The sequence below is a fragment of the Salmo salar genome, chromosome ssa25 (genome assembly GCF_905237065.1).
Source record: "Salmo salar chromosome ssa25, Ssal_v3.1, whole genome shotgun sequence".
Lineage (NCBI taxonomy): Eukaryota > Metazoa > Chordata > Actinopteri > Salmoniformes > Salmonidae > Salmo > Salmo salar.
The window spans coordinates 31,268,368-31,295,113 of NC_059466.1; the positions used below are offsets into that span (position 1 = coordinate 31,268,368).

A 26,746-nucleotide genomic window follows, 5' to 3' on the forward strand; every position below is an offset into this window, starting at 1 on the left:
GTTAACTTAGAAATGACATGCTTCACTGAAGTACCACTGTTAGAATGTGGCTAACAAAGGCCTCTTATTTTGCCACTTGGGAATATGACCATGGAATAACACCAGAGGACTGGTCTAAAAAGATTTTTAAGAGATCAAAACAGGTAAAGTAGAATGTGTGAGTAGTGTACAACATGTATTCTCCCCTGGTGACAGTGGTTTTAGATGACTGGTGTGAGGGAGTTCCTTCATTTGTGTTGATCAAAAGACAGCTTTGTTCTGTCAACACGTTCTCTCTCTCGCTCTTCTGTCAACGCGTTCTCTCTCGCTCTCCTGTCAACGCGTTCTCTCTCTCTCTCTCTTCTGTCAACGCGTTCTCTCTCTCTCTCTTCTGTCAACGCGTTCTCTCTCTCTCTCTTCTGTCAACGCGTTCTCTCTCTCTCTTCTGTCAACGCGTTCTCTCTCTCTCTTCTGTCAACGCGTTCTCTCTCTCTCTTCTGTCAACGCGTTCTCTCTCTCTCTCTTGTCAACGCATTCTCTCTCTCGTCAACGCGTTCTCTCTCTCGTCAACGCGTTCTCTCTCTCTTGTCAACGCGTTCTCTCTTGTCAACGCGTTCTCTCTCTCTTCTGTCAACGCGTTCTGTCTCTCTCAACGCGTTCTCTCTCTTGTCAACGCGTTCTCTCTCTCGTCAACACGTTCTCTCTCTCTCTTCTGTCAACGCGTTCTCTCTCTCTCTCTCTCTCTCTCTTCTGTCAACGCGTTCTCTCTCGTCTGTCAACGCGTTCTCTCTCTCCCTCTCGTCTGTCAACGCGTTCTCTCTTTCTCTCGTCTGTCAACGCGTTCTCTCTCTCTCTCGTCTGTCAACGCGTTCTCTCTCTCTCTCGTCTGTCAACGCGTTCTCTCTCTCTCTCGTCTGTCAACGCGTTCTCTCTCTCTCTCGTCTGTCAACGCGTTCTCTCTCTCTCTTGTCAACGCGTTCTCTCTCTCTCATCTGTCAACGCGTTCTCTCTCATCTGTCAACGCGTTCTCTCTCTCTCTCATCTGTCAACGCGTTCTCTCTCTCCCTCTCGTCTGTCAACGCGTTCTCTCTCTCTCCCTCTCGTCTGTCAACGCGTTCTCTCTCTCTCCCTCTCGTCTGTCAACGCGTTCTCTCTCCCTCTCGTCTGTCAACGCGTTCTCTCTCTCTCTCGTCTGTCAACGCGTTCTCTCTCTCTCTCGTCTGTCAACGCGTTCTCTCTCTCTCTCGTCTGTCAACGCGTTCTCTCTCTCTCTCTTGTCAACGCGTTCTCTCTCTCCTGTCAACGCGTTCTCTCTCTCTCTCTCATCTGTCAACGCGTTCTCTCTCTCTCTCATCTGTCAACGCGTTCTCCCTCGTCTGTCAATGCGTTCTCTCTCTCTCCCTCTCGTCTGTCAATGCGTTCTCTCTCCCTCCCTCTCGTCTGTCAACGCGTTCTCTCTCTCTCTCGTCTGTCAACGCGTTCTCTCTCTCGTCTGTCAACGCGTTCTCTCTCGCTCTCTCTCTCGTCTGTCAACGCGTTCTCTCTCGCTCCCTCTCTCGTCTGTCAACGCGTTCTCTCGCTCTCTCTCTCTCGTCTCAACGCGTTCTCTCTCTCTCTCTCCCCTGTCAACGCGTTCTCTCTCTCTCTCCCCTGTCAACGCGTTCTCTCTCTCTCTCTCGTCTGTCAACGCGTTCTTTCTCTCTCTCGTCTGTCAACGCGTTCTCTCTCTCTCTCGTCTGTCAACGCGTTCTCTCTCTCTCTCGTCTGTCAACGCGTTCTCTCTCGTCTGTCAACGCGTTCTCTCTCGTCTGTCAACGCGTTCTCTCTCGTCTGTCAACGCGTTCTCTCTCGTCTGTCAACGCGTTCTCTCTCGTCTGTCAACGCGTTCTCTCTCGTCTGTCAACGCGTTCTCTCTCGTCTGTCAACGCGTTCTCTCTCTCTCGTCTGTCAACGCGTTCTCTCTCTCAACGCGTTCTCTCTCTCTCAACGCGTTCTCTCGCTCTCTCTCTCAACGCGTTCTCTCTCTCTCTCTGTCAACGCGTTCTCTCTCTCTCTCTGTCAACGCGTTCTCTCTCTCTCTCAACGCGTTCTCTCTCTCTGAGCACGGTGGTGCTGCTAGAGCAGGGTCAACTTCTAGTGTTCTTCACACTGCCCTTTCATATTCTCCATCTACTTGATGTTTCAGACTCTCAGAGAATCACGCGTGTGTGCGCATGAAACCAAGGCTTTTACGGTTACAGAAGTCAACAAATGAGAGCGCCTGGGGAATGGGAGTGGAGCTAGGCACTGCAGGGCCGGGATTAACCTCTACATCACCAGAGGAACAGAGGAGGGGTAGGATAAGGGTACGGCTAACGGCTATAAGAACTGGTCGTATAGTACATTCGGAATAGAGAGTAAAAGGAACAGGTTTCTGGGCGCGGTAGAATAGATTCAAGGTATAATGTACAGACAAAAGGTATGGTAGGATGTGAATACAGTGGAGGTAAACCTAGGCATTGAGTGACAATGAGAGAGGTATTGTCTCTAGAGACACCATTTAAACCAGGTGAGGTCACCGCAAATGGGTTAGCTAAGGCATATTGAGCAGGGCTGGAGGCTCTACAGTGAAATAAGAAAATAATCCCTGACCAAAACAGCAACGGAAAAGGCATATTGACATTAGGGAGAGGCATGCGTAGCCGAGTGATCATAGGGTCCAGTGAGTAGCTAGGCGAGCTGGAGGCACGGCGATTCAGACAGCTAGCGGGCCGGGGCTAGCAGAAGGGCCTTAGAGGGACGGAGGCAGTCTGTCGTAGCCCCCTCGTGCGGTTACGTCGGCAGACCAGTCGTGATGGATCAGCAGGGCTCTGTGTCGTAAAAGGGTCCAGGCCAATTGGCTGATGGACCCCTTCAGCTAACAGTCCGATATGCTCTAGCCAGCTAGCGGGCCGCGGCTAGCAGATGGGCATTCAGGGGACGTTGCGACGGAGGAGCCTGTTGAAAAACACCCTCGGGCGGATTACGTCGTGATGAATCGGCGGGGCTCCGTATCGGCAGTAAAAGGGCTGCAGGCCAATTGACAAAATAGGTATTGTAGCCCAAGGAGTGGCTGACAGACCTCTTCAGCTAGGCAGGAGATGGGCCTAGCATAGGCTAGCTCTAGGCTAATTGGTGCTTGCTTCGGGACAGAGACGTTAGCCAGGAGTAAACACTCAGATAGCTAGCTGTGATGATCCAGTTGAAAAGGTTCAGAGCTTGCGGTAGGAATCCGGAGATATGAAGAAGAAGAAGTCCGATATGCTCTGGGTTGAATCGCGCTGTGCAGACTGGCAGGAGTTGTCCGGGCTAAAGGCTAGCTGATGACTGCTAGCAGTGGCTAGCAGACTACTAGCCAGTAGCTAGTTAGCTGGCTAGCTTCTGTTGGGGGTTCCGGTTCTAAAGTAAAGAAAATAGCAGATCCATACCACATTGGGTGAGGCGGGTTGCAGGAGAGTATGTTAAAGTTAATAAAAAAATTAAAAAAAATCTATGCAAAGAAAAATATATAAAAAGATATACACGGAACACGACTAGACGAAGACGCCTGACTGCTACACCACCTTGGATTGGTGGTGAAATTATATGGTAAAAGGGTACTGAGACATGTGATGGTAGCCACAGCTCCTCCTCCTTTTATCAGCTGTTCAGGGTCTGGCAGATCAACCTCTTTGAACCCTAATATCACAGTCTGGTCATAAGCTCTGCCCTTCAACCAACCATGTGACCACCGTACATTGTTAATTTGTCACAATTACACACGACAAAGAGGACAGGATATAAATATTTATTCTTTGGAGACGTTCTCTCTTTGTGTAAGTCAAAAGGAGGAACTTACCTTCAGGTGCGTTGAGGTGCATGGTTTCCATGGGACCAATAAAAGCATAACGCATTCCCAGCCCCTCTGACATCACCAGGTCAATGTCCTTGACTGAAATGACACCGTCCTGAAACGGGAGGAAGCAATGAACTCAGATTCAACAAAAGACAAGACCACCACCCCCCCCCCCCACCACTGTAGTGCTCTACCTGCCCACGAACGAACGGTCTCTGTCTGTCTGTCTGTCTGTCGGAGCAGTAGACTAGAAGACCCTTGTTATTTCATCCCACCAGAGCAGAGCAGCATTAAGGCTACTCCCACCAGATTGGGTTTCCCCAATCATCCCATTCTGTGTCCCAGGATAATGGGAGGGTACAGAGGAGGCTGTGAGGGCAGCGCCAGGCCTGGGACAGGCCCTGCTGTTCTCCACTCAGATTACTGCTCAACAGATACCTGTTGGCTAACCAGGGGGAAATCAAAGCATGCACACAGATCAAGAGAGTAGAGGGGAACAGGGACAGGGTCGCCTTTGTTCGCTTCCTGCGGGCCAACAACGGGCCCGTTATCTTGGCATCGCGAGGCAGCGTCCAGGCGGGGGGGCAGCTGTGAAAAGGGGCCTTTCCTCTGCTGTAATGTCCGGGAGCTACCGGCTGCGTTCTCAGCCACTCCGCTTTCCCACGCTGGCTTGGACTCAAAGGCCAAGTTCCGTGTGTCTGTCTATGTAATATTAATATCAGTGACACTTCACTTGAACTCTCCATTATTAAGCCTACATAAAAGACCATAACACTCAGCGTTCTGACATTTTTTACAGCAATGACCAGGTAGGCCTATGTACTTACAAGATAAAATTATAACATATTAAGAATTTTAGTTTGGGGAGGGCACCACTAGATACCAGGTAGTTACCACCTACAGTGGGGGACAAAAGTATTTGATCCCCTGCTGATTTTGTACTTTTGCCCACTTACAAAGAAATGATCAGTCTATAATTTTAATGGTAGGTTTATTTGAACAGTGAGAGACAGAATAACAACAAAAGATCCAGAAAAACGCATGTCAAAAATTTTATAAAATGATTTGCATTTTAATGAGGGAAATAAGTATTTGACCCCTCTGCAAAACATGACTTAGTACTTGGTGGCAAAACCCTTGTTGGCAATCACAGAGGTCAGACGTTTCTTGTAGTTGGCCACCAGGTTTGCACACATCTCAGGAGGGATTTTGTCCCACTCTTCTTTGCAGATCTTCTCCAAGTCATTAAGGTTTCGAGGCTGACGTTTGGCAACTCGAACCTTCAGCTCCCTCCACAGATTTTCTATGGGGTTAAGGTCTGGAGACTGGCTAGGCCACTCCAGGACCTTAATGTGCTTCTTCTTGAGCCACTCCTTTGTTGCCTTGGCCGTGTGTTTTGGGTCATTGTCATGCTGGAATACCCATCCACAACCCATTTTCAATGAGCCTGGCTGAGGGAAGGATGTTCTCACCCAAGATTTGACGGTACATGGCCCCGTCCATCGTCCCTTTGATGCAGTGAAGTTGTCCTGTCCTCTTAGCAGAAAAACACCCCCAAAGCATAATGTTTCCACCTCCATGTTTGACGGTGGAGATGGTGTTCTTGGGGTCATAGGCAGCATTCCTCCTCCTCCAAACACGGCGAGTTGAGTTGATGCCAAAGAGCTCCATTTTGGTCTCATCTGACCACAACACTTTCACCAGTTGTCCTCTGAATCATTCAGATGTTCATTGGCAAACTTCAGATGGGCATGTATATGTATTCTTGAGCAGGGGGACCTTGCAGGCACTGCAGGATTTCAGTCGTTGTCGGCGTAGTGTGTTACCAATTGTTTTCTTGGTGACTATGGTCCCAGCTGCCTTGAGATCATTCACAAGATCCTCCCGTGTAGTTCTGGGCTGATTCCTCACCGTTCTCATGATCATTGCAACTCCACGAGGTGAGATCTTGCATGGAGCCCCAGGCCGAGGGATATTGACAGTTCTTTTGTGTTTCTTCCATTTGCGAATAATCGCACCAAATGTTGTCACCTTCTCACCAAGCTGCTTGGCGATGGTCTTGTAGCCCATTCCAGCCTTGTGTAGGTCTACAATCCTGTCCCTGACATCCTTGGAGAGCTCTTTGGTCTTGGCCATGGTGGAGAGTTTGGAATCTGATTGATGGATTGCTTCTGTGGACAGGTGTCTTTTATACAGGTAACAAACTGAGATTAGGAGCACTCCCTTGAAGAGTGTTTTTCTGGATGATTTTGTTGTTATTCTGTCTCTCACTGTTCAAATAAACCTACCATTAAAATGATAGACTGATCCTTTCTTTATCAGTGGACAAACGTATAAAATCAGCAGGGGATCAAATACTTTTCCCCCCCACTGTAAGTAGAATTATTCTATGTAGGCTATGTGACTAGTACATTTCTATAGATGCCATATCATTCCTATTAGTTACCAGGTAGCCTAAGCCCTGGTGTTAACAGTACAGTATAACAAGTTTCCAACTTCCTTTGTCTGAGTGCTTATGACGAAATGAGAGGACGAACCATGCAGTATAGACCAGATTCCCAAACTGTGACATCAGTGAGCCGCACTCAGTGAGCTTACAGTACATTGTCATGCACGAGGTGTGTGTATCTAGGTAAAGGAGGATAACATGCCAACAGCTGAGTTGATGCTGGCTTTACTCAGCGTTGCATCATGCTTTAGAACAGCCCTTTAGCTGTGGTATAAGTCTTTAAGTCTTTACTGAAGACACATCTCTTCAGTAGGTCCTATGATTAAGTGTAGTCTGGCCCAGGGGTGTGAAGGTGAACGGAAAGGCTGGAGCAACGAACCGCCCTTGCTGTCTCTGCCTGGCCGGTTTCCCCTCTTTCCACTGGGATACTCTGCCTCTACCCCTATTACAGGGGCTGAGTCACTGGCTTACTGGTGTTCTTCCATGCCGTCCCTGGGAGGGGTGCGTCACTTGAGTGGGTTGAGTCACTGACGTGGTCTTCCTGTCTGGGTTGCCCCCCCCCCCCCCCCCCCTTGGATTGTGCCGTGGCGGAGATCTTTGTGGGCTATACTCGGCCTTGTCCCGGGATGGTATGTTGGTGGTTGGAGATATCCCTCCAGTGGTGTGGGGGCTATGCTTTGGCAAAGTGGGTGGGGTTATATCCTTCCTGTTTGGCCCTGTCCGGGGGGTTTCATCGGATGGGGCCACAGTGTCTCCTGACCCCTCCTGTCTCAGCCTCCAGTATTTATGCTGCAGTAGTTTATGTGTCAGGGGGCTAGGGTCAGTCTGTCACATCTGGAGTATTTCTCTTGTCTTTTCCGGTGTCCTGTGTGAATTTAAATATGCTCTCTAATTCTCTCTCTCTCGGAGGACCTGAGCCCTAGGACCATGCCTCAGGACTACCTGGCTTGATGACTCCTTGCTGTCCCCAGTTCACCTGGCCGTGCTGCTGCTCCAGTTCCAACTGTACTGCCTGCGTCAATGGAACACTGACCTGTTCACCGGACGTGCTACCTGTCCCAGACCTGCTGGAACCCTGACCTGTTCACCGGACGTGCTACCTGTCCCAGACCTGCTGTTTTCAACTCTCTAGAGACAGCAGGAGCGGTAGAGATACTCTCAAAGATCGGCTATGAAAAAGCCAACTGACACTTACTCTTGTGTTACTGACTTGTTGCACCCTCGACAACTACTATGATTATTATTATTTGACCATGCTGGTCATTTATGAACATTTGAACATCTAGGCCATGTGCTGTTATAATCTCCACCCGGAACAGCCAGAAGAGGACTGGCCACCCTTCATAGCCTGGTTCCTCTCTAGGTTTCTTCGTAGGTTTTGGCCTTTCTAGGGAGTTTTTCCTAGCCACCGTGCTTCTACACCTGCATTGCTTGCTGTTTGGGGTTTTAGGCTGGGTTTCTGTACAGCATTTTGAGATATCAGCTGATGCATTTTCAGTAACAGACTCCATTGGATTTCCATTAGAGCGTGACCACACCGCTTTGTTGAATGGACTGACTGAGCTCACGAGAGCTGTGACTTTTCACTCTGAAGGCTCACTTCACCTATCTGGGTAACTCTTTAAAGAAACTTCAGCGTTACACGCTAATGCACATCCACACTGAATGGAGTAGGTCGGCCTGTTCCGACTGCCTGTGTGCATTCAACTGGGATGTAAACCATGTTGTTGTATGCTTCAGGTCAAGGAAGACCATGGAAGTAGAAGAATTCTCTTCTTGGGTAGGGGTCCATTGACTCTTAACGGTCATGAAGATCAATGCTAATTGGAGTCGCCAAATGAGTGACAGTGACCTGACAAAGCGACTTCAGCACTCCTTACCATGTGATTCCGATCTTTGCTTTTTGTAACATACATCTACAATGATTTGTGCTTTCACTTCCTTTAAGAATGTTGAAATGATATTATTGGGAAACTTTTGCTCTCTTTCTGCTGATATGGATGACCAGGATAGGGAAGTGACACTGTCACCTCATGGAAAATCTTACAATTCACTGTTCACATCATATAGTCTAGGGTTCACATCAATAAATACTTCACTTCACAAAGACGCTACTGTAATAACCACGATGAGATTACAGGAGGCCAACAGGAATGGAGATCGTTTGTTGAACCAGGTGATGGCTGAAGCCTGCAGACATCGCTGCAAAGGCTTCATCTTCAATCTGTGCAATTCTCGACTCAACCACAGCCTTACCAAAACTAGGCACCCGTCACATCCTCATACACACATAACCACTGTGCTCTCTCGTTTTCTTATCATCTGCCCAGGCCAGCCAGTGGAAAAACACTCATGGTGTCGGTGCCTGTGTTGACAGAGTAGAGATTAAGGCAAGCAGGGTGACTGACTGACTGACTGGTCACCTTGAGATGGTCTGTAGTTCTGTCCCTTCAAAGACCAGGCTTTTCACAAGGACACATCATCTTCCCCTTCCTGCCCCCACACCCACCTATTAGACAGTTTCCACAGCTTTCTCACTCGACTCACTCTACCCACACAGTCCATTTGAGTGAAAGTGAGAGGAGGTTGGTAGGCTATTGCATACCAAGACATAAACATAATCCATGGACGCCTCGTTAACTGTATTGAGTGTGAAGGTTACATACAAACACCTGTGGTTTTTGTAAACATGTATATTTTGGCTGATTCCTAGCCTGCTGTTGTGGCAAAAGCAGCTCCTGCTGTAAGTGCTTCTCTTGTCCTGGCTAGCTACTGTTTTTTTGACATGATAGCAGTACCCTAGCCGTGAGGGCTGGATGGGTCTGGGAGACCAGTTCAGACCGGTCCGGGAGCATCTGATACAGGTGTACTGTAACTGTACTGCAGAGACAAAGTGCACTGTGTCAGGCAGCTGAATGTGGGGAGTCTATTGTAAATCTACCCCCCCAAAAAGTGCTCCATTATAGTTGTGTGCTGACAAAGACAGAAGGACTGTGGTTGATCTTCTGTCTGAGATAATGGAGCTCACTGATTGACGTAAGCCCTAGATTGCTGCCATTAGCCCTTTCCTCTGTCAACACTGAGATGAGTGATGGGATTTCTTACACATTATCCTCCCTGCTGCCATGTGGCTGAGACAATTCATGTCTGAAGGGGTGAACATTGCGGCAGGGCAGAATACAGTGGTGTACCATTCAAAGCATTAGCCTCAGTATCAGGGTGGTACAGTGATATGACCTGTTCAATAGTCTATCGGGGTGGGATTGTAGATAGAAAATCAAAGGGACATTGTTGGCTCTCCATACTGCTCGCTGTTAAACCAGAGTGATTAAGTGATTGTGATTCATCTTATTCCTGGACTAAAAAGCACTTTCAATAGATATTCTCCATTGAGCTTGTTTTTAGTCCAGGACTAGGCTTAATCTCAGATCTGAAAACCAGCCCTAAGAGTTCAGCTCTTTAAACAAGCACTAGGAAATAAAACACATCGGGACGAATCTCGACTTGAGATGCGCGCATGTAACTCAAACACATCTCCCAATGAAATCAATCAATCAATCAATCAATCAAGTTGAGTGCCTGTGTCTCCAGGAAGGATTCATCCCCTCACATCCTCAATCCGTGTGGTGGTATATAGAGCTGGAGGTTCATTTAGCCCCATTATATCACAGTTACATTTTTAGATAGAGAGCATGGAGACCTGAAGGCAGCTGACAGACACTTCCCCCTCCACTCCTATTTAAACACGACCATCAGCAGAACTACCGGTATTAAGGATCCAAAGTTCAAAGCTGCAAGGTCTGATGGACTCTTGTCTACAAGGACTGCCAGTGTCAACATCAGCCAAATCCACCTCCACTCATGATACATAATCCCTTGGTTCCAAACTATTTAAGAGACCAATACAGTGATAAGAGAGAAGGGTATGTTGCACAGTATTCAGTCTCCCACCTTGACCAGCCTCCAGGACTCGGCGATGATGGCGTACTGCACACGGTTCAGGGCGAAGCCGTCAATCTCTTTCTTCAGCCTGACGGGAGCCTGGCCCACGGCAGTCATCAGGGCGTGGGTGGTATCCACCACCTCCACCAACGTCTCTGGGTGTGGCACCAGCTCCACCAGACGTACGTAGTAGGGCGGGTTCACCTGTAGGGGGTGAAACTCATCAGCTCAAAACAACTACAGAGAGAACATCTCCATATCAATAGACCATCTCTTCATTTCCTCTATTCCAGGGATCATCAACTAGATTCAGCTGTGGGCCAAAACATCATTATTACAAATAATTTGTAGACTGCAAATTGACTGCAAGATGTCCAAACAGATTTGACTAAAACATAATAATTTCAAACCTTGCTTACATTTGTATATGATCACGTGTCTCTTTATTATGCGTGGGAATACTTGGGAGCAGATTTTCTGGCATTTTTTGTTTTTGCGCAGAAAACCTGGGGGGGGGGTAAATCCACCCGCCATGCCAAATTCGGCCCGCGGGCCACCAGTTGGGGATCCCTGCTATTTTCTTTATTTGATATGATTAAAAATGTATAAAAAAATACAGTGGACTAGTACAGCTCCCTCACATCAGTGCAGATGAGGGAGAGGAGACAGGAAGCTAATGTGTTGTCCTTTCTCTGTGTTGGACCGCATTACTCTGTAAGCCATTATACACACAGGGGCTATCGATGAGCAGGGATTATCACACACATTCTCCTCTGTGAAGGCCTCTCTGATAGGAGTGGCACTGAGGTAAAACCATTGGGGGATTAGGCTAAACATTCACCATACACATGCACGTACGCGCACTTTCCCAGGTAAAGGTGAACTCGTCTCTCTCCGGCCATAGAAGGACTGCACGTGTTTGTGTTTCAGCGTCAAGGTGATAAGGGTCCGTGGTTAGCTAGCTGTTAGGAGACTGGGGGAAGACAAGGACTGAAGTGCAATAAAATGTAGTGTTGCAACAGAAGGGTTAGAATGTGAAGGTTACAAATGCCACAACTGGAATGGATGGGTCATTCCCTTGTGCAAACATAAAAACTTCTTCCTCGGACAGGGAGAACGAGAGCTTGTGCAAATCTGAAATTGCATCCTGTTCCCTATGCTGTGCAGGGTTTGGCCAAAAGTAGTGCTCTGTATAGGGTGCCATATTGGACACAGCCTTGGTGTTTGTGGTAGCGCTGTACTGACCGGGTGAGATATGATGCAGCGCTTCCGATTCTGGACCTGGGAGAAGATGTTGCTAGGCAACAGGCAGGAGGTGGAGCTACTGAGGATCACCCCCTCTCCCACATGACTCTCCACCGCCTGGAAGACACTCCGCTTGGCCTCGATCTCCTCAAACACACACTCCTGTACACAGACACACACGCTTGTTTAGCAGAGAAAATGTGACAGGAAAGTTAATACATTTAACAGATTTAAGGTCATCGCAGTGGGAACAGGGACATTCAGTGCAAAATTATGAACAAATATTAGGACATACAGAAATACAATGTAAAGACTGATGAGAACAAACATGGTGTACTTTCAAATGAAACATTTTCTGCTGGGAGAATTGCATTGTTCTATTTCACATCATTTGCATTGTTCTATTTCACACCATTTTTATTTGGGTAAATTAAAAGGGGAAAACAACTACTTTCCCAGCTATATGGCTGTCGTTAACCACAATATGGCACATGATATGAGCTGTAATGTCTTGAACACATAGTTATAAGACATGTCATGACATCTTCCTATAAGACTACCTATTTCTTAAGACTGAAAGGGAATATTGTTTTCCCTTGAAAACATTCAAACATGGGGTCGTGCCTTTAAATTACATTTCCTCTTTATTTTAACAGTAAGGGGAAATGTCACAACTCCAATGATGGAAGGAATGGTGGTTTAGGAAATACTACTCATCGGTACTTCTCATGGTCCCCGGTCACGAGAAGGTCGTGTATTGCTGACATAAGTGTTTCAATACAAACATGATAACCATAGAAACCCCACTGAAACAAACATATTTGACATGATAATATCATTGCTTCTTAGAAATTAATACAGAACACTGCTTTTGCTTTATCCTGTTTAATTCATCACTCACCAATATGCACAGACAAGTGTATTGAAGGTCATGATGCTCCCTCCCCACGATGCTCTTTCACCTAACTAAACTAACCAGGTTAGATTAACTACACAATGGCTGCAGGTAATGTTCCCTCTAAACTCCCCCAGGACTGCCATGCAGAATAAATATCAGCCCGCGCAGAGAATCACGAGATTTAACTTTCTAGAGTTTTCCCCCTTTGTTTACACTATCAACGTTTCCCTTTATTGTGGGAACTGTGATCGAATCAACACAATATTACCCACTTTCAATGCAACATACCGAAAGAAAACAAACTATTCAAGACTTAGTATGCAAAACTAATAAGCAAGAGATTTTGTTGTAGGCAGAACGCAGAGTAGGATTCTATTGCATTGACACACATGACTCAGCCCATACTCCACACAGACCGGTGTGGCATTACCAATCAGAGCTGCAGTAGGCCTATATGTAAATAGACCATTGCCATAAATGGATCTGTGCCATTCACTTTGAAATGGACTGTGTTAACAGCATGAGCAGTCGTGAGTAGATGCGCTTGTTTTGAGATCAAAGCGAGAGCTGCATGTAGCCACGTGACCACATTTGTTCATAACCTTTGCTAGTTAATGAGTTATTAGCCCAGTTATAGATCATTTGTAGTCAGCAATTGGGGAGTGCAATGCTTCCTACAAGAGCACAAAACGTATACATTTCTAGACATCTCTGAAAGCGAGTTAGGTAAAGAGCTTTTTAGTGTTGTATTTTGAATAAGCTAAGTAGTCAATAGGCAGAGGGTAGCCATTTGTCTGAGTCTCTGTAATAATGGTATGGGAATAATAATGCATTTTATTTTGTAAAGTGGTTTCTTGTATCCAATAACACAACCTTTCCTTGTCTGAAGGACAAGTTGATAAACAGGTTCATGTTAAGCCCACATGTTTTTTTTTTAAGTCTCATGGAATGTAGGCCTACATTGAACACCACACATGGCTGCTACTGTACACAATGATAGAACAGCCATTTCCATTTTAAAATGTAATAGGATATATTTTCTCCATTGTTTTTTTTTAATGGAAGGCCACTATGGTAGGCCTACATGATGATCAAATAGGCACAGTGGCCTACTTGACCACTGTCTGAAACTGTAACAGTAGAATAAATAACTTGATTCAGAATGAGGTTAGCATAAATGAAAGCGTGAAGCATGAGAGCACCAATTGTTCCGGACGACAGTGTGATCTCACTCTCCGTAGCCGATGTGAGTAAGACCTTTAAACAGGTCAACATTCACAAAGCCGTGACGGATTAACAGGACGTGTACTCTTCACTGACGTTTTCAACCTCTCCCTGACCTAGTCTGTAATACCTACATGTTTCAAGCAGACCACCATAGTCCCTGTGCCCAAGAAAGCGAATGTAACCTGCCTAAATGCATGCTTTTCCACCGATAAATCCACGATAATTGAGAATTTCAATAAGCATCTCTACAGCTGGCCTACCTGGTTACCCCAACCCTGGCCAACAGCTCCACACCCCCCCGCAGCTACTCGCCCAAGCCTCCCCAGCTTCTCCTTCACCCAAATCCAGATAGCAGATGTTCTGAAAGAGCTGCAAAACCTGGACCTGTACAAATCAGCTGGGCTAGACAATCTGGACCCTCTCTTTCTAAAATTATCCGCCGCCATTGTTGCAACCCCTATTACCAGTCTGTTCAACCTCTCTTTCGTATCATCCAAGATCCCTAAAGATTGGAAAGCTGCCACGGTCATCCCCCTCTTCAAAGGGGGTGACACTCTAGACCCAAACTGTTACAGACCTATATCCATCCTGCCCTGTCTTCAAAAGCCAAGTTAATAAACAGATCACTGACCATTTCAAATCCCACCGTACCTTCTCCGCTGTGCAATCCGTTTTCCGAGCTGGTCACGGGTGCACCTCAGCCACACTCAAGGTACTAAACGATATCGTAACCGCCATCGATAAAAGACAGTACTGTCATCGACCTGGCCAAGGCTTTCGACTCTGTCAATCACTACATTCTTGTCGGTAGACTCAACAGCCTTGGTTTCTCAAATGACTGCCTCGCCTGGTTCAACAACTACTTCTCAGACATCAGACAGAGATCAGTGTGTCAAATCGGAGGGCCTGTTGTCCAGACCTCTGGCAGTCTATGGGGGTACCACAGGGTTCAATTCTCGGGCCGACTCTTGTCTCTGTATATATCAACAATGTCGCTCTTGCTGCGGCTGATTCCCTGATCCACCTCTACGCAGACGACACCATTCTGTATACTTCTGGCCCTTCTTTGGACACTGTTAACTTCTCTAGGGTAGGGGGCAGTATTTTGACGTCCAGATGAAAGGCGTGCCCGTAGTAAACTGCCTGCTACTCAGGCTCAGAAGGTAGGATATGCATATTATTAGTAGATTTGGATAGAACACACACTGAAGTTTCTAAAACTGTTTGAATGATGTCTGTGAGTATAACAGAACTCATGCGGCAGGCAAAAACCTGAGAAAAATCCAACCAGGAAGTGTGGAAATCTGAGGTTTGTAGTTTTTCAAGTGATTGCCTATAGTGACTTAGGGTTCATTTTGCACTTCCTAAGGCTTCCACTAGATGTCAACAGTCTTTAGAATGTTGTTTCATGCTTCTACTGTGAATAGGGAGAGAATAAGAGCTCCTGGAAGTAGACGATTGAGAAAATGACATGAGCTCAGTGGTGCGTGCTCCCGTGAGAGTTAACTGTGTTCCTTTTCTTTTTTGAAGACATTGGAATTTTCCGGTTGGAATATTACTGAAGATTTATGATAAAAACACCCTAAAGATTGATGCTATACATCGTTTGACATGTTTCTACGAACGTAAATATAACTTTTTTTAACTTTTCGTCGTGACATTTTGCACGCGCTTCCTGCATTTGGAGTAGTGGACTAAACGCGCGAACAAAAAGGAGGTATTTGGACATAAATTATGGACTTTATCGAACAAAACAAACATTTATTCTGGAACTGGGATTCCTGGGAGTGCATTCCGATGAAGAGCAAAGGTAAGTGAATATTTATAATGTAATTTCTGTCATTTCTGTTGACTCCAAAATGGCAGGTATCTGTATGGCTTGTTTTGATATCTGAGCGCTGTACTCAGATTATTGCAAAATTTGCTTTCGCCGTAAAGCTTTTTTGAAATCTGACATGCGGTTGCATTAAGGAGAAGTGTATCTATAATTCTTTAAATAACTGTTGAATATTTTATCAACATTTATGATGAGTATTTCTGTAAATTGATGTGCTCATTCACCGGAAGTTTTGGGAGGCAAAACATTTCTGAACATTACACGCCAATATAAAAATTGGGTTTTTGGATATAAATATGAACTTTATCGAGCAAAACATACATGTACTGTGTAACATGAAGTCCTATGAGTGCCATCTGATGAAGATCATCAAAGGTTAGTGATTAATATTAGCAGTATTTCTGGTTTTTGTGACGCCTCTCCTTGCTTGGAAAATAGCTGTGTGATTTTTCTTGTCTAGGCGCTGTCCTAACATAATCTAATGTTATGCTTTCACCATAAAGCCTTTTTGAAATCGGACAATGTGGTTGGATTAACGAGAAGTGTATCTTTAAAATGGGATATAATAGTTGTATGTTTGAGAAATTTGAATTATGAGATTTTTGTTGTTTTGAATTTTCCGCACTGCCATTTCACTGGCTAGCGTCCCACATACCCCAGAGAGGTTAACTAACCTCCAAACGAGCTTCAATGCCATACAACACTCCTTCTGTGGCCTTCAACTGCTCTTAAACTCTAGTAAAACCAAATGCATACTTTTCAACTGTTCGCTGCCTGCACCCGCCCGCCCGACTAGCATCACTACTCTGGACGGTTCTGACTTAGAATATGTGGACAACTACAAATACCTAGGTGTCTGGTTAGACTGTAAACTCTCCTTCCAGACTCATATTAAACATCTCCAATCAAAAATTAAATCTAGAATCGGCTTCCTATTTTGCAACAAAGCCTCCTTCACCCACGCCGCCAAACACACCCTCGTAAAACTGACTATCCTACCGATCCTTGACTTCGGCGATGTCATTTACAAAATAGCTTCCAATACTCTACTCAGCAAACTGGATGCAGTCTATCACAGTGCCATCCGTTTTGTCAGCAAGGTTCCTTATACCACCCACCACTGCGACCTGTATGCTCTAGTCGGCTGGCCTTCGCTACATATTCGTCACCAGACCCACTGGCTCCAGGTCATCTATAAGTCTATGCTAGGTAAAGCTACGCCTTATCTCAGCTCACTGGTCACGATAACAACACCCACCCGTAGCACGCGCTCCAGCAGGTATCTCACTGGTCATCCCCAAAGCCAACACCTCCTTTGGCCACCTTTCCTTCCAGTTCTCTGCTGCCAATAACTGGAACGAATTGCAAAAAAAATAAAAAAAATAATAAGTTACTTTTTTTTAAACATCAGCTATCTGAGCAGCTAACCGATCGCTGCAGCTATACATAGCCCATCTGTAACTAGCCCACCCAATCTACCTACCTCATCCCCAAATTGTTTTTATTTACTTTTCTGCACACCAGTATTTCTACTTGCACATCATCATCTGCTCATCTATGACTCCAGTGTTACTTTGCTAAATTGTAATTACTTCGCTACTATGGCCTCCTCACACCATTTGCACATACTGTATATAGACTTTCTTTTTATATTGTGTTATTGACTGTACACTTCTTTATTCCATGTGTAACTCTGTGTTGTTGTTTGTGTCGCAGTGCTTTGCTTTATCTTGGCCAGGTCGCAGTTGTAAATGAGAACTTGTTTTCAATTAGCTTACCTGGTTAAATAATGGTGAAATAAAATAATATACATTTTTAAAAAAAAGATGACTAGCCTTGAAAAGCTTTGAAAGGCTGGTCATAGCTCACATCAACGCCATCATCCCAGACACCCTGGACCCACTCCAACAGATCCACAGATGACGCAATTGATATTGCACTCCACACAGTCCTCTCCCACCTGAGCAAGAAGACCACCTATGTGAGAATGCTGTTCATTGACTATAGCTCAGTATTCAACACCATTGTGCCCTTCAAGCTCATCACTAAGCTCAGTACCCTGTGACTTAACACCTCCCTCTGGAATTGGATCCTGGACTTGTGCTGAGGGTAGGCAACACCACATCCGTCACGCTGACCCTCAACACAGGGGCCTCTCAGGGGTGCGTGCTTAGTCACCTCCTGTACTCCTTGTTCACCCATGACTGCATGGCCAAGCACAACTCCAACACCATCATTAGGTTTGCTAACGACACGACAGAGGTTGGCCTGATCACCGATGACAATGAGACAGCCTGTAGGGAGGTGGTCAGTGACCTGGCAGTGTGGTACCAGGGCAACAACCACTCCCTCAACAAGACAAAGGAGCTGGTTGTAGATTACAGGACATGGAGCCGAGCACGGCCCGATCCACATCGACGGGGCTGTAGAGGAGCAGGTCGAGAGCTTCTAGTTCCACTGTGTCCTCATCTCTAAGGAATTATCATGGTCCACACTCACCAACATAGTTGTGAAGAAGGCACGACAACACCTCTTCCTCCTCAGGAGACTGAAAAGATTCGGAATGGGCCCCTCTGATCCTCAAAAAAGTTCTACAGCTGCACCTATGAGAGCATCTAGACTGGCTGCATCACGGCTTGATATGGGAACTGCTTGGCATCCGACCGTAAGGCGTTACAGAGGGTAGTGCGTACGGCCGAGTGCATCACTAGGGCCAAGCTCCCTGCCATCCTGGACCTCTATACCAGGCAGTGTCAGAGGAAAGCACTAAAAAATAGTCAGACTCAAGTCATAGTGTGTTCTGTCTGCCATCGAACGGAAAGCGGTACCGGTGTACCAAGTCTGGAATCAACAGAACCCTGAACAGCTTCTATCCCCAAGCCATAAGACTGATAAATAGTTAAGCAATAGCTACCCGGACTATCTGCATTGACCCTTTTTACACCAACTCTTTTGACTCGTCGCATAAGCTGCTGCTACTGTTTATTATCTGTTCTCTTGCCTAGTCACTTTCTCCCTACCTATATGTACATATCTACCTGAATTACTTCATACCCCTGCACATCGACTCAGTACTGGTACCCCGTGTATATAGCCAGTTATCATTACTCATTGTGTATTTATTCCTCACTGTGTATTTATTTCTTGTCTTATTATTTTTCTATTTTTTTTTCTCTCTGCATTATTGGGAAGGGCCCGTAAGTAAGCATGTCACTGTTTAACTACACCTGTTGTTTACGAAGCATGTGACAAATACATTTGATACACTAGGGAAACACTGAGTGAACTGCAGTCAGTGAGGAAACGTATCTGAACCAGGAAAAGATACTCTGAATATTTCCCAGCAGCATTTCCCCACAACTCTCTAAAACACCTTCTTTTGTTCTCTGCCACAGTATTACATGATGATTTGAATCGATACACTGTAATGATTAAACCTGTGTGATAAAATATACCCATCTCCCATGTGCCCACTGAGCAGGCCTTCCTTCCCCTCAAAGAGAGACAGTGTTGTCAATACTGGTGTGTCGGATGGAATGTGACTCCTGTCTTTGGCTAAAAGACCACACTTCCTGGCTCGCGTGGTGTGTTTGTGAGCGTGTGTAAAGCGGGACTAAGACCAGATGAGTGATGAGATGGTTAACCACACTGTAAGGAATTCAACTGTCATGTGGCTTCTCTCATTGTCTCTCCTATACCACCCTCCTCCTATACCTTTCATTACAGGAAAGCTCTGAAAGCCAACCTTTCTTGGGAGGGGATGGGAAAATCTGGTGAAGGGTTGTGCAAACTTCCTTGGTATCTTAAGAGTCGCGTGGCTATTGTTCTAGACTATTGTGATGCACCCTCAGGGCCTCTATACTTTTTTTTTAATTAAGAAAAGTTTGGGGTCACTTAGAAATGTCCTTGTTTTCCATGAAAACATACATGAAATTAGTTGCAAAATGAATAGGAAATATAGTCAAGATGTTGACAAGGTTATATATAATGATTTTAAATTGAAACAACAATTGTGTCCTTCAAACTTTGCTTTAGTCAAAGAATCCTCCATTTGCAGCAATTACAGCCTTGTAAACCTTTGGCATTGTAGTTGTCAATTTGTTGAGGTAATCTGAAGAGATTTCACCCCATGCTTCCTGAAGCACCTCCCATAAATTGGATTGGCTTGATGGGCACTTCTTACGTACCATACGGTCAAGCTTCTCCCACAACAGCTCAATAGGGTTGAGAACCGGTGACTGTGCTGGCCACTCCATTATAGACAGAATACCAGCTGACTGCTTCTTCCCTAAATAGTTATTGCGTAGTTTGGAGCTGTGCTTTGGCCCATTATCCTGTTGTAGGAGGAAATTGGCTCCAATTAAGCGCCATCCACAGGGTATGGCATGGCATTGCAAAATGGAGTGATAGCCTTCCTTCTTCAAGATCCCTTTTACCCTGTACAAATCATCCACTTTACCACCACCAAAGCACCCCCAGACCATCACAATGTCTCCACCATGATTGACAGATGGCGTCACTCCTCCAGCATCTTCTTTGTGATCCGAACACCTCAAACTTAGATTTGTCTGTTCATAACACTTTTTTCCAATCTTCATCTGTCCAGTGTCTGTGTTCTTTTGCCCATCTTAATCTTTTCTTTTTATTGGCCAGTCTGAGATATGGCTTTTTCTTTGCAACTCTGCCTAGAAGGCCAGCATCCCGGAGTCGCCTCTTCACTGTTGACGTTGAAACTGGTGTTTTGCGGGTACTATTTAATGAAGCTGCCAGTTGAGGACTTGTGAGGCTTCTGTTTCTCAAACTAGACACTATAATGTACTTGTCCTTTTGCTCAGTTGTGCACCGGGGCCTCCCACTCCTCTTTCTATTCTGGTTAGAGCCAGTTTGCACTGTTCTGTGAAGGGAGTTGTACACAGCGTGGTATGAGATCTTCAGTTTCTTGGCAATTTTTCGCATGGAATAGCCTTCATTTCTCAGAACAAGAATAGACTGATGACTTTCAGAAGAAAGGTCTTTGTTTCTGGCCATTTTGAGCCTGTAATCGAACCCACAAATGATGATGCTCCAGATACTCAACTAGTCGAAAGAAGGCCAGTTGTATTGCTTCTTTAAATCAGCACAACAGTTAAGGGTTTTGCCAATCTGCCATTTCCAGCTACAATAGTCATTTACAACATTAACAATGTCTATATTGTATTTCTGATCAATTTGATGTTATTTTAATGGACAAAATATTCACTTTCCTTCAAAAACAAGGACATATCTAAGTGACCACAACTGAGTTCCCCAAAAAAGTTATATATATATATATATATATATAACTTTTTGGGGGAACTCAGTTGGGGTCTCAACTTACTGAGAGTTAGAAAGGTAATACACAAGGTGCAATTTCAAAATGTGGTTGTGCATCAGCAGGTTTCCTCTTGTTATATGTCACTCACTGACAGTCACTCAATTAGCCCATGTAAGTTAAAATGTTTTAGATTGGTAAATTAGTTTAGTTAGTCTAGACAGCTATCTGAACTTGTAGTAGTCATGGCCAAATTACCGACTGGGCACATATTAAGATGACATAAGTCATGGCAAATTGTGTAGAATTGCAGGAAATTAGCTTTTAAAACTGCAAAAAATTATCCCCACCCAATGGCAAAATGTTTAGAATCGCAGGAATTTAGCTGTAAAACAGCAACAACAACAAAAAGTTATGTAAAGCAAACACATTTCTTTACCTTTTGTTAATAAAATATTTTTTCTGCTAACAGATCGCTCTGTATGTATTAAATTATAGTTTTAAATCCTGGCTCGGAGTTAATGTGTAGCGGCTAATTGTATAGCTAATAGGCTTTGTGTTTGTAGATCGACTGAGGTGAATGAAGCTACAGCAACAAATGTGATAATGGCTGGGGTAATTTTAGCTTGTTTTTGCTGTTCTCCAAATGGCATTTTAGAGTTTTTAAATTGTATAGAAATGCAGTAAATGAGATGTTACTTTCTTAAACCCCCCCGCCCCAAAAGAATCCCTGGCTACGGCCCGTGCACCCTAGGTAAGGGTTATTGCTATTTTTCTCATAGATGATACTCATACCAATCATCCTAACGTACCTGGACGAAGAAGGCTCCCTCTAGTGCCTGGCAGAGGTCATTGTGGCTGCTCAGTAGGGCTAGCTGCTCTGAGGCACTTTGATCCCCCCTCAGCATGCACTCTTCCTGCAGATCCTCAAGCTGTTTCCTAGGCCAGCAGAGAGAGGGAGAAGGGGTTAACAAACATACACACAAGCAAGTGTACACACAAACCCCAAAAGCTTTTTCAATAAACCATAACTACACAGAAAACTCAGTGACCTATGGAATATAAAGTGCCACCTTAGGACATAAAGAATATACTATGAGACTGAATGTTGACAGCTTGGTTTTCCAGCCAATACCAAATGCAACGGTGCATTCCCTATGCTATGGTTTCTCGGGCTTTGAATAGTGGTCAAATCACTCAATGAACAGACATCTGTTTTTCAAAGTGAATTAAATGAAAACCTTTGTATGTAAATAACATATCTTCCCGGTAGCTCTATGGTGAGGCCTGTGGTATGAGGAATTACATGTGTAGGTGTTTCAGTGGTGTGTGAAAGCTTGTTTAAAAGGTAACCAGAAAGCAAGACACAGGTAACTGCCAAAATAAAGAAAACACTTGAATAAATGAGGGATACAAAATATATTGTTAGCAGGCGCTTACACACAGGCGTGGTTTCTGAGTTAATTAAGCAATTAACATCCCATCATGCATAGGGTCATGTATAAAAATGGCCAGTTGCCCATTATTTTGGCTACCATGGCTAGAAGAAGAGATCTCAGTAGCTAGGTATCCATCCGGTTGGCGAAAGATTTATATGTCAACTGCAGGACCACACATGTCATTGCATGACTCCCTGTTTACTTCGATATGATGGTTATTATATTAATATTTGCGCATAAAAGCGCTTCCACCAACATTTGTCGCATAATACATTTTACTGAGACAAAAAGATCCCACCTTGTCTAGCATATTTTGTTTTGTCGACATTTGGAAAGTTTACCAACAAATGTTCTGTTTTAACTAGACCTGTCATTACATTTTTTTATCCGACATGTACTTTACTTGCATAAAGAGATTGGATGGAAATCTGGTTAGTGACTTTGAAATAGGGGTCTCAAAGGAGCATATGGGGTTTAAAGGGTGTGTGTGACTGTGCGTCTCAGTCATCAGGTCTTAACCCAATTGAAGACTTATGGGAGATTCTGGAGCATTGCCTGAGACCATCAACAAAACACCAAATCATGGAATTTCTTGAGGAAGAATGGTGTTGCATCCCTCCAATAGAGTTCCAGACACTTGTAGAATCTATGCCAAGGCACATTGAAGCTGTTCTGGTGGCTTGTGGTGGCCCAAAGCCTTATTAAGACATTTAAAGTAGAATTGATAGCGTTTTAACTACTTTTCAGGTATGAAACAAACAGACAATCAAAAATATCAAATTCCCACTTTATGCTACAAAAATAACTTTAAAAGAGGTTTTAAAAATAGGTTATATTTGACTCAACATTCCATGACATACAGTAAGGCATTGTTGGCAGAATAGATGGATGCAGTTCAATGCATGATTAATATAATTCACCAATACACTAATTGGTAGGCCAAAACTATTTTGCTATCAGGTTGTAAATCACAGCTGGCCTGGTACATTGTTTGCTGCCTCCATTTGAGATGACCTGTTTCAATATTTGGGACAACAACTGACAAATGAAACTAAGGCTGGGAATGTCAATACAATCAAACTAGCAAGGGCAATGATCACAAGTCACGTGGCTAATAAGCTAGCGTATCTATTTATGTAGCAAGCTCAAAACATTGGGCCTAGCGTTAACTAGATAGCTGCTAGGAGGATGTCATGTCATTGGAGGAGTGACTGACTTTTTTCCCCCTCATATCATTTTTCGGTGGCTACACAGATAGAACAATGAGAGATATTTCACCAGGTGTATAAATGTGAAGCATCCAATTGGTGTTTCCACTCACTACCAAATATGGTAGTGAGAGAAAGCCCAGTGGCCGGCAGTGGGAGAAGATGGAACGAGATGGATTTTGGCCGAAATTCTGCACATTGTCTCATTGATGAAACAATTGATCTCAATTCAGTTTTCTGTAACCAAAACTAGAATCTGTTATGAACAAAGTCGACAAAGTTTTGTAGACTTTACCCTTTGCCAAAGTGTAAATTAAATTGCATTGTTTAGAAGGAGTGCAAAGGTGAACTGAGTTATTGCACATGTACAATTCACAGAGTAGGCGTTCCCTAACGGAAATATGCAAATGTTTGCTAGAAATAGGATCTTGCTAGCTTGAGCTTGGCTCTGCCCACTTCCTTGCTAGTTCTGCCCACTATGACAAATTGTTCCCATTGGAAACGACAGGCTGTGGTCTGTCTTGGGTTAGTTATAAAAATCTTTGCCACACAGCTAGAGATGTAGGTGCCATTTGGTTAGCTAGCAAGAAATGTGAATTGCTTTGTTAGCTATCTCCAGATAACATGTAAACAGCCTAACCAGCTCTGCTAGGCCGAGTAAAATGGTCAGAGTGAGGTGTTCTCTCATTTGTGTCTGGAAGTAGCTAGCTAACAAGCTAGCCAATTTTAGCTAGTTAGCTTGGGTGCTTGGTTGGGACAAGCATGCATTGGCAGGTAAGCTGTAGAAGGACGAGTAGGCTACTATTCCCCATCGTTTATAAGTGCAATTTTGACGGCCAAGTAGAATTTTTTTTTTTTTAGGGTTTATCTAATGTTCCCTCGTTAGATTTGAGCTAATATCGCTCTAGTTAGCATTAGTTGTTGATCTTGTTGTTTATGTGCATAACTGAGGGAGAGAGAGCCTACCTGTTCATGGTTGTTTGATCAATAGGACTGTAAAGTTCCCAAATGTAAGAGGACTCCCGTGGTATTTACATATTCGCAGAAATCCATTCAGGTGTATTTTGTGACTTTTGGCGAATGCATTCTAATGATCTAAAGTCGCACTGTTGTTACTGCCTGTAAACACTCAGTCCAGTTCAAAGTGAATGATGGCTGCCCAATACGCAAATAAGTAGGATTTGAGTCACTTCAAACTGTAGATGTGAACAAGGCTTTAATACTGGCGCTTCCTTTATTTTGTCAGTTACCTGTAAAAAAAAATAAAAGATCAAGAATGCCCCCTACAGTCCAATAAGGTTAATTTATTTTAACCAATGTGCAGTTGAGCAAATCTCATTATATGTTTCAAAACAGCATGGTATATAGAGCAAGGTTTCCAAACACTCTCCTCTGGGACCACCAGATGTTTGACATATTTCACATATTTTTTGGGAAGTACGAGCATAGAGACTTGAAGCAAACAAGACATACAATGGCTCAGTTAGGCTATACAGTAGCAAACAGCTATTTATTCGACTTGCAGGTTGTTTGGGATATTTTTAGAGGCCAATCTCAAAGCGTCTGTATGATCCTGGATGTGGAAACCCTTCTAAATGAATCATAACAGAAGATATCTGGACTAGGCTAGTAGTCCTCTCCCTATAAAATGGGGTGTTAACTCCAATGTCATGGCTAAATTCCCAACCTGGCCCCATTCCATCATGGCCACTTAATCATGCCCCTCATTCCTAATTGGCATATATCACTCCTCACCTCTACACCTAATAGCTGATGTGCGGTGCGCGTTCTGGCACAAAAATGGCCGCTGCATTGGTGGTGGATGAAGTGCGTTTCCCCCTTACTATGTAAAGCGCTTTGAGTACCTCAGTTGGTAGAAATAATATTATCCAATCCACGATTCATTATTATTACAAATGTCACTAAGAACATTTTCCCATCTTCCAGAGCCTTGAGCTCAAAATACACTGGGTTAAAGTTAAATTCTTTACATATAATAGAAACACCACAGGGGAGAGGACCATGTTCACCTAAAGCGATGTGTCACCTAATGTTCAACTAATCATAATTTGTCCATGTTTTCAACAAAGTACACTCTATGGTTGTTGATGGGTTTGTAAAGTTAAAAGGATTCACATTGTACAAAAGAAGACTGAGGGGTATTTTGGTCATGCATATTATGTATGAGTCGATGCGGTTATGAGATATTCTGGTAATGTTTTGCCTTGTTTTCCAGGACTCACCTGACCTCCTGGATAGCCCTGGCAGCCTGGCCTGGCTGGTTGTCATAGATCTTCACTCTGTAGCCCCCACTTATAAACACCATGGCCCAGGAGCGCCCAATCAGCCCACTGAAACACACACAGAACAACAGAGCCAACATTTATCTATCAATCAATCTTTACTGTCCCCAGAGGGAAATGTGGATTGCCCCAGAATGGCTACATGCTTTTGATGAGAAATGAAATCCCTAACCACCAAATAGTCCAGTATGGCTCAGTTGTTAGAGCATGGTGCTTGCAACACCAGGGTGGTGGGTTTGATTCCCTCTGGGGCCACCCATTGGGAAATGTATGCATGCACTATGTAAATTGCTTTGGATAAAAGCACCTACTAAATTGCAAATGTATGACTCAGTTATTATAACATGATATATATTAGTATATATAGCATATAATAGGAGTAATCCTCGAGTTGGGGGTCAGTCCAAAGATGAACACATGTTAATTTAATCATAAACCATAATGAAGTTAAAATGTAAGTGTTGTATGACAAGACTTTTCTGGCTCAAATTCCACAAAAAAGGGTGGCAAGGTTCAACAGTGACAGAGCAGACATTTTCTGTGCCCTCAACATCCTTCAGGATTGTCCAGAAATGGTGTCTAGAGGAGGCAGGAATAAGAAAGCAAAGGCAAATAAAAGTGATGCCTGTTCTTGAAAGAACCCGTCGCCATCATTAAAATAGCCATATGATGACCATATACGTTTGGGAAAACTATTGTACTAAATCCTACATTTTCATCTAGACAAAAAATACATATTAATTCAGATAACATCACATGGCTATAGCTACTAGCACAACCTCCTGACCTGATATGACAAATTCAGAGTTACGTTATAGGTTAGAAAACACAGCGGCTATTCTCTCTTGTCTTGACACATGCACAACAAATATGAATACAATATATGTAACACCAAATATTCAGTGTCATGAAAATGAACTAATTTCTTTACTAAGATAAGTTTAGTTAATGATCAGTTGACCCTACTCAGCTCGAAGTTCACATGCATAAGCACACAACGTTAGCTAGCTAGCTAACGTTAGTTGTTGGAGCAAGATTTTTTTAGACAAGATAAAGCTCGTGAAATGTTAGGCTTC

The 26,746-nt window shown here is 44.2% G+C and overlaps 1 protein-coding gene across 2 annotated transcripts in view; it reads right to left on the reverse strand.

Annotated features, from left to right (window-relative positions):
* The window catches only part of cryl1 (crystallin, lambda 1), a 33,810-nt gene that overhangs the window by 6,717 nt on the left and 347 nt on the right, over positions 1–26,746 (reverse strand). Inside the window, exons 2-6 of one of the 2 annotated variants that reach the window (XM_014173969.2) lie at positions 25,611–25,718; positions 21,533–21,659; positions 11,469–11,630; positions 10,233–10,427; positions 3,836–3,944 (exon numbers count right to left, since the gene is read on the reverse strand). In XM_014173969.2, the coding sequence (XP_014029444.1) occupies positions 3,836–3,944; positions 10,233–10,427; positions 11,469–11,630; positions 21,533–21,659; positions 25,611–25,718 (701 nt within the window). 2 annotated transcript variants of the gene reach the window in all.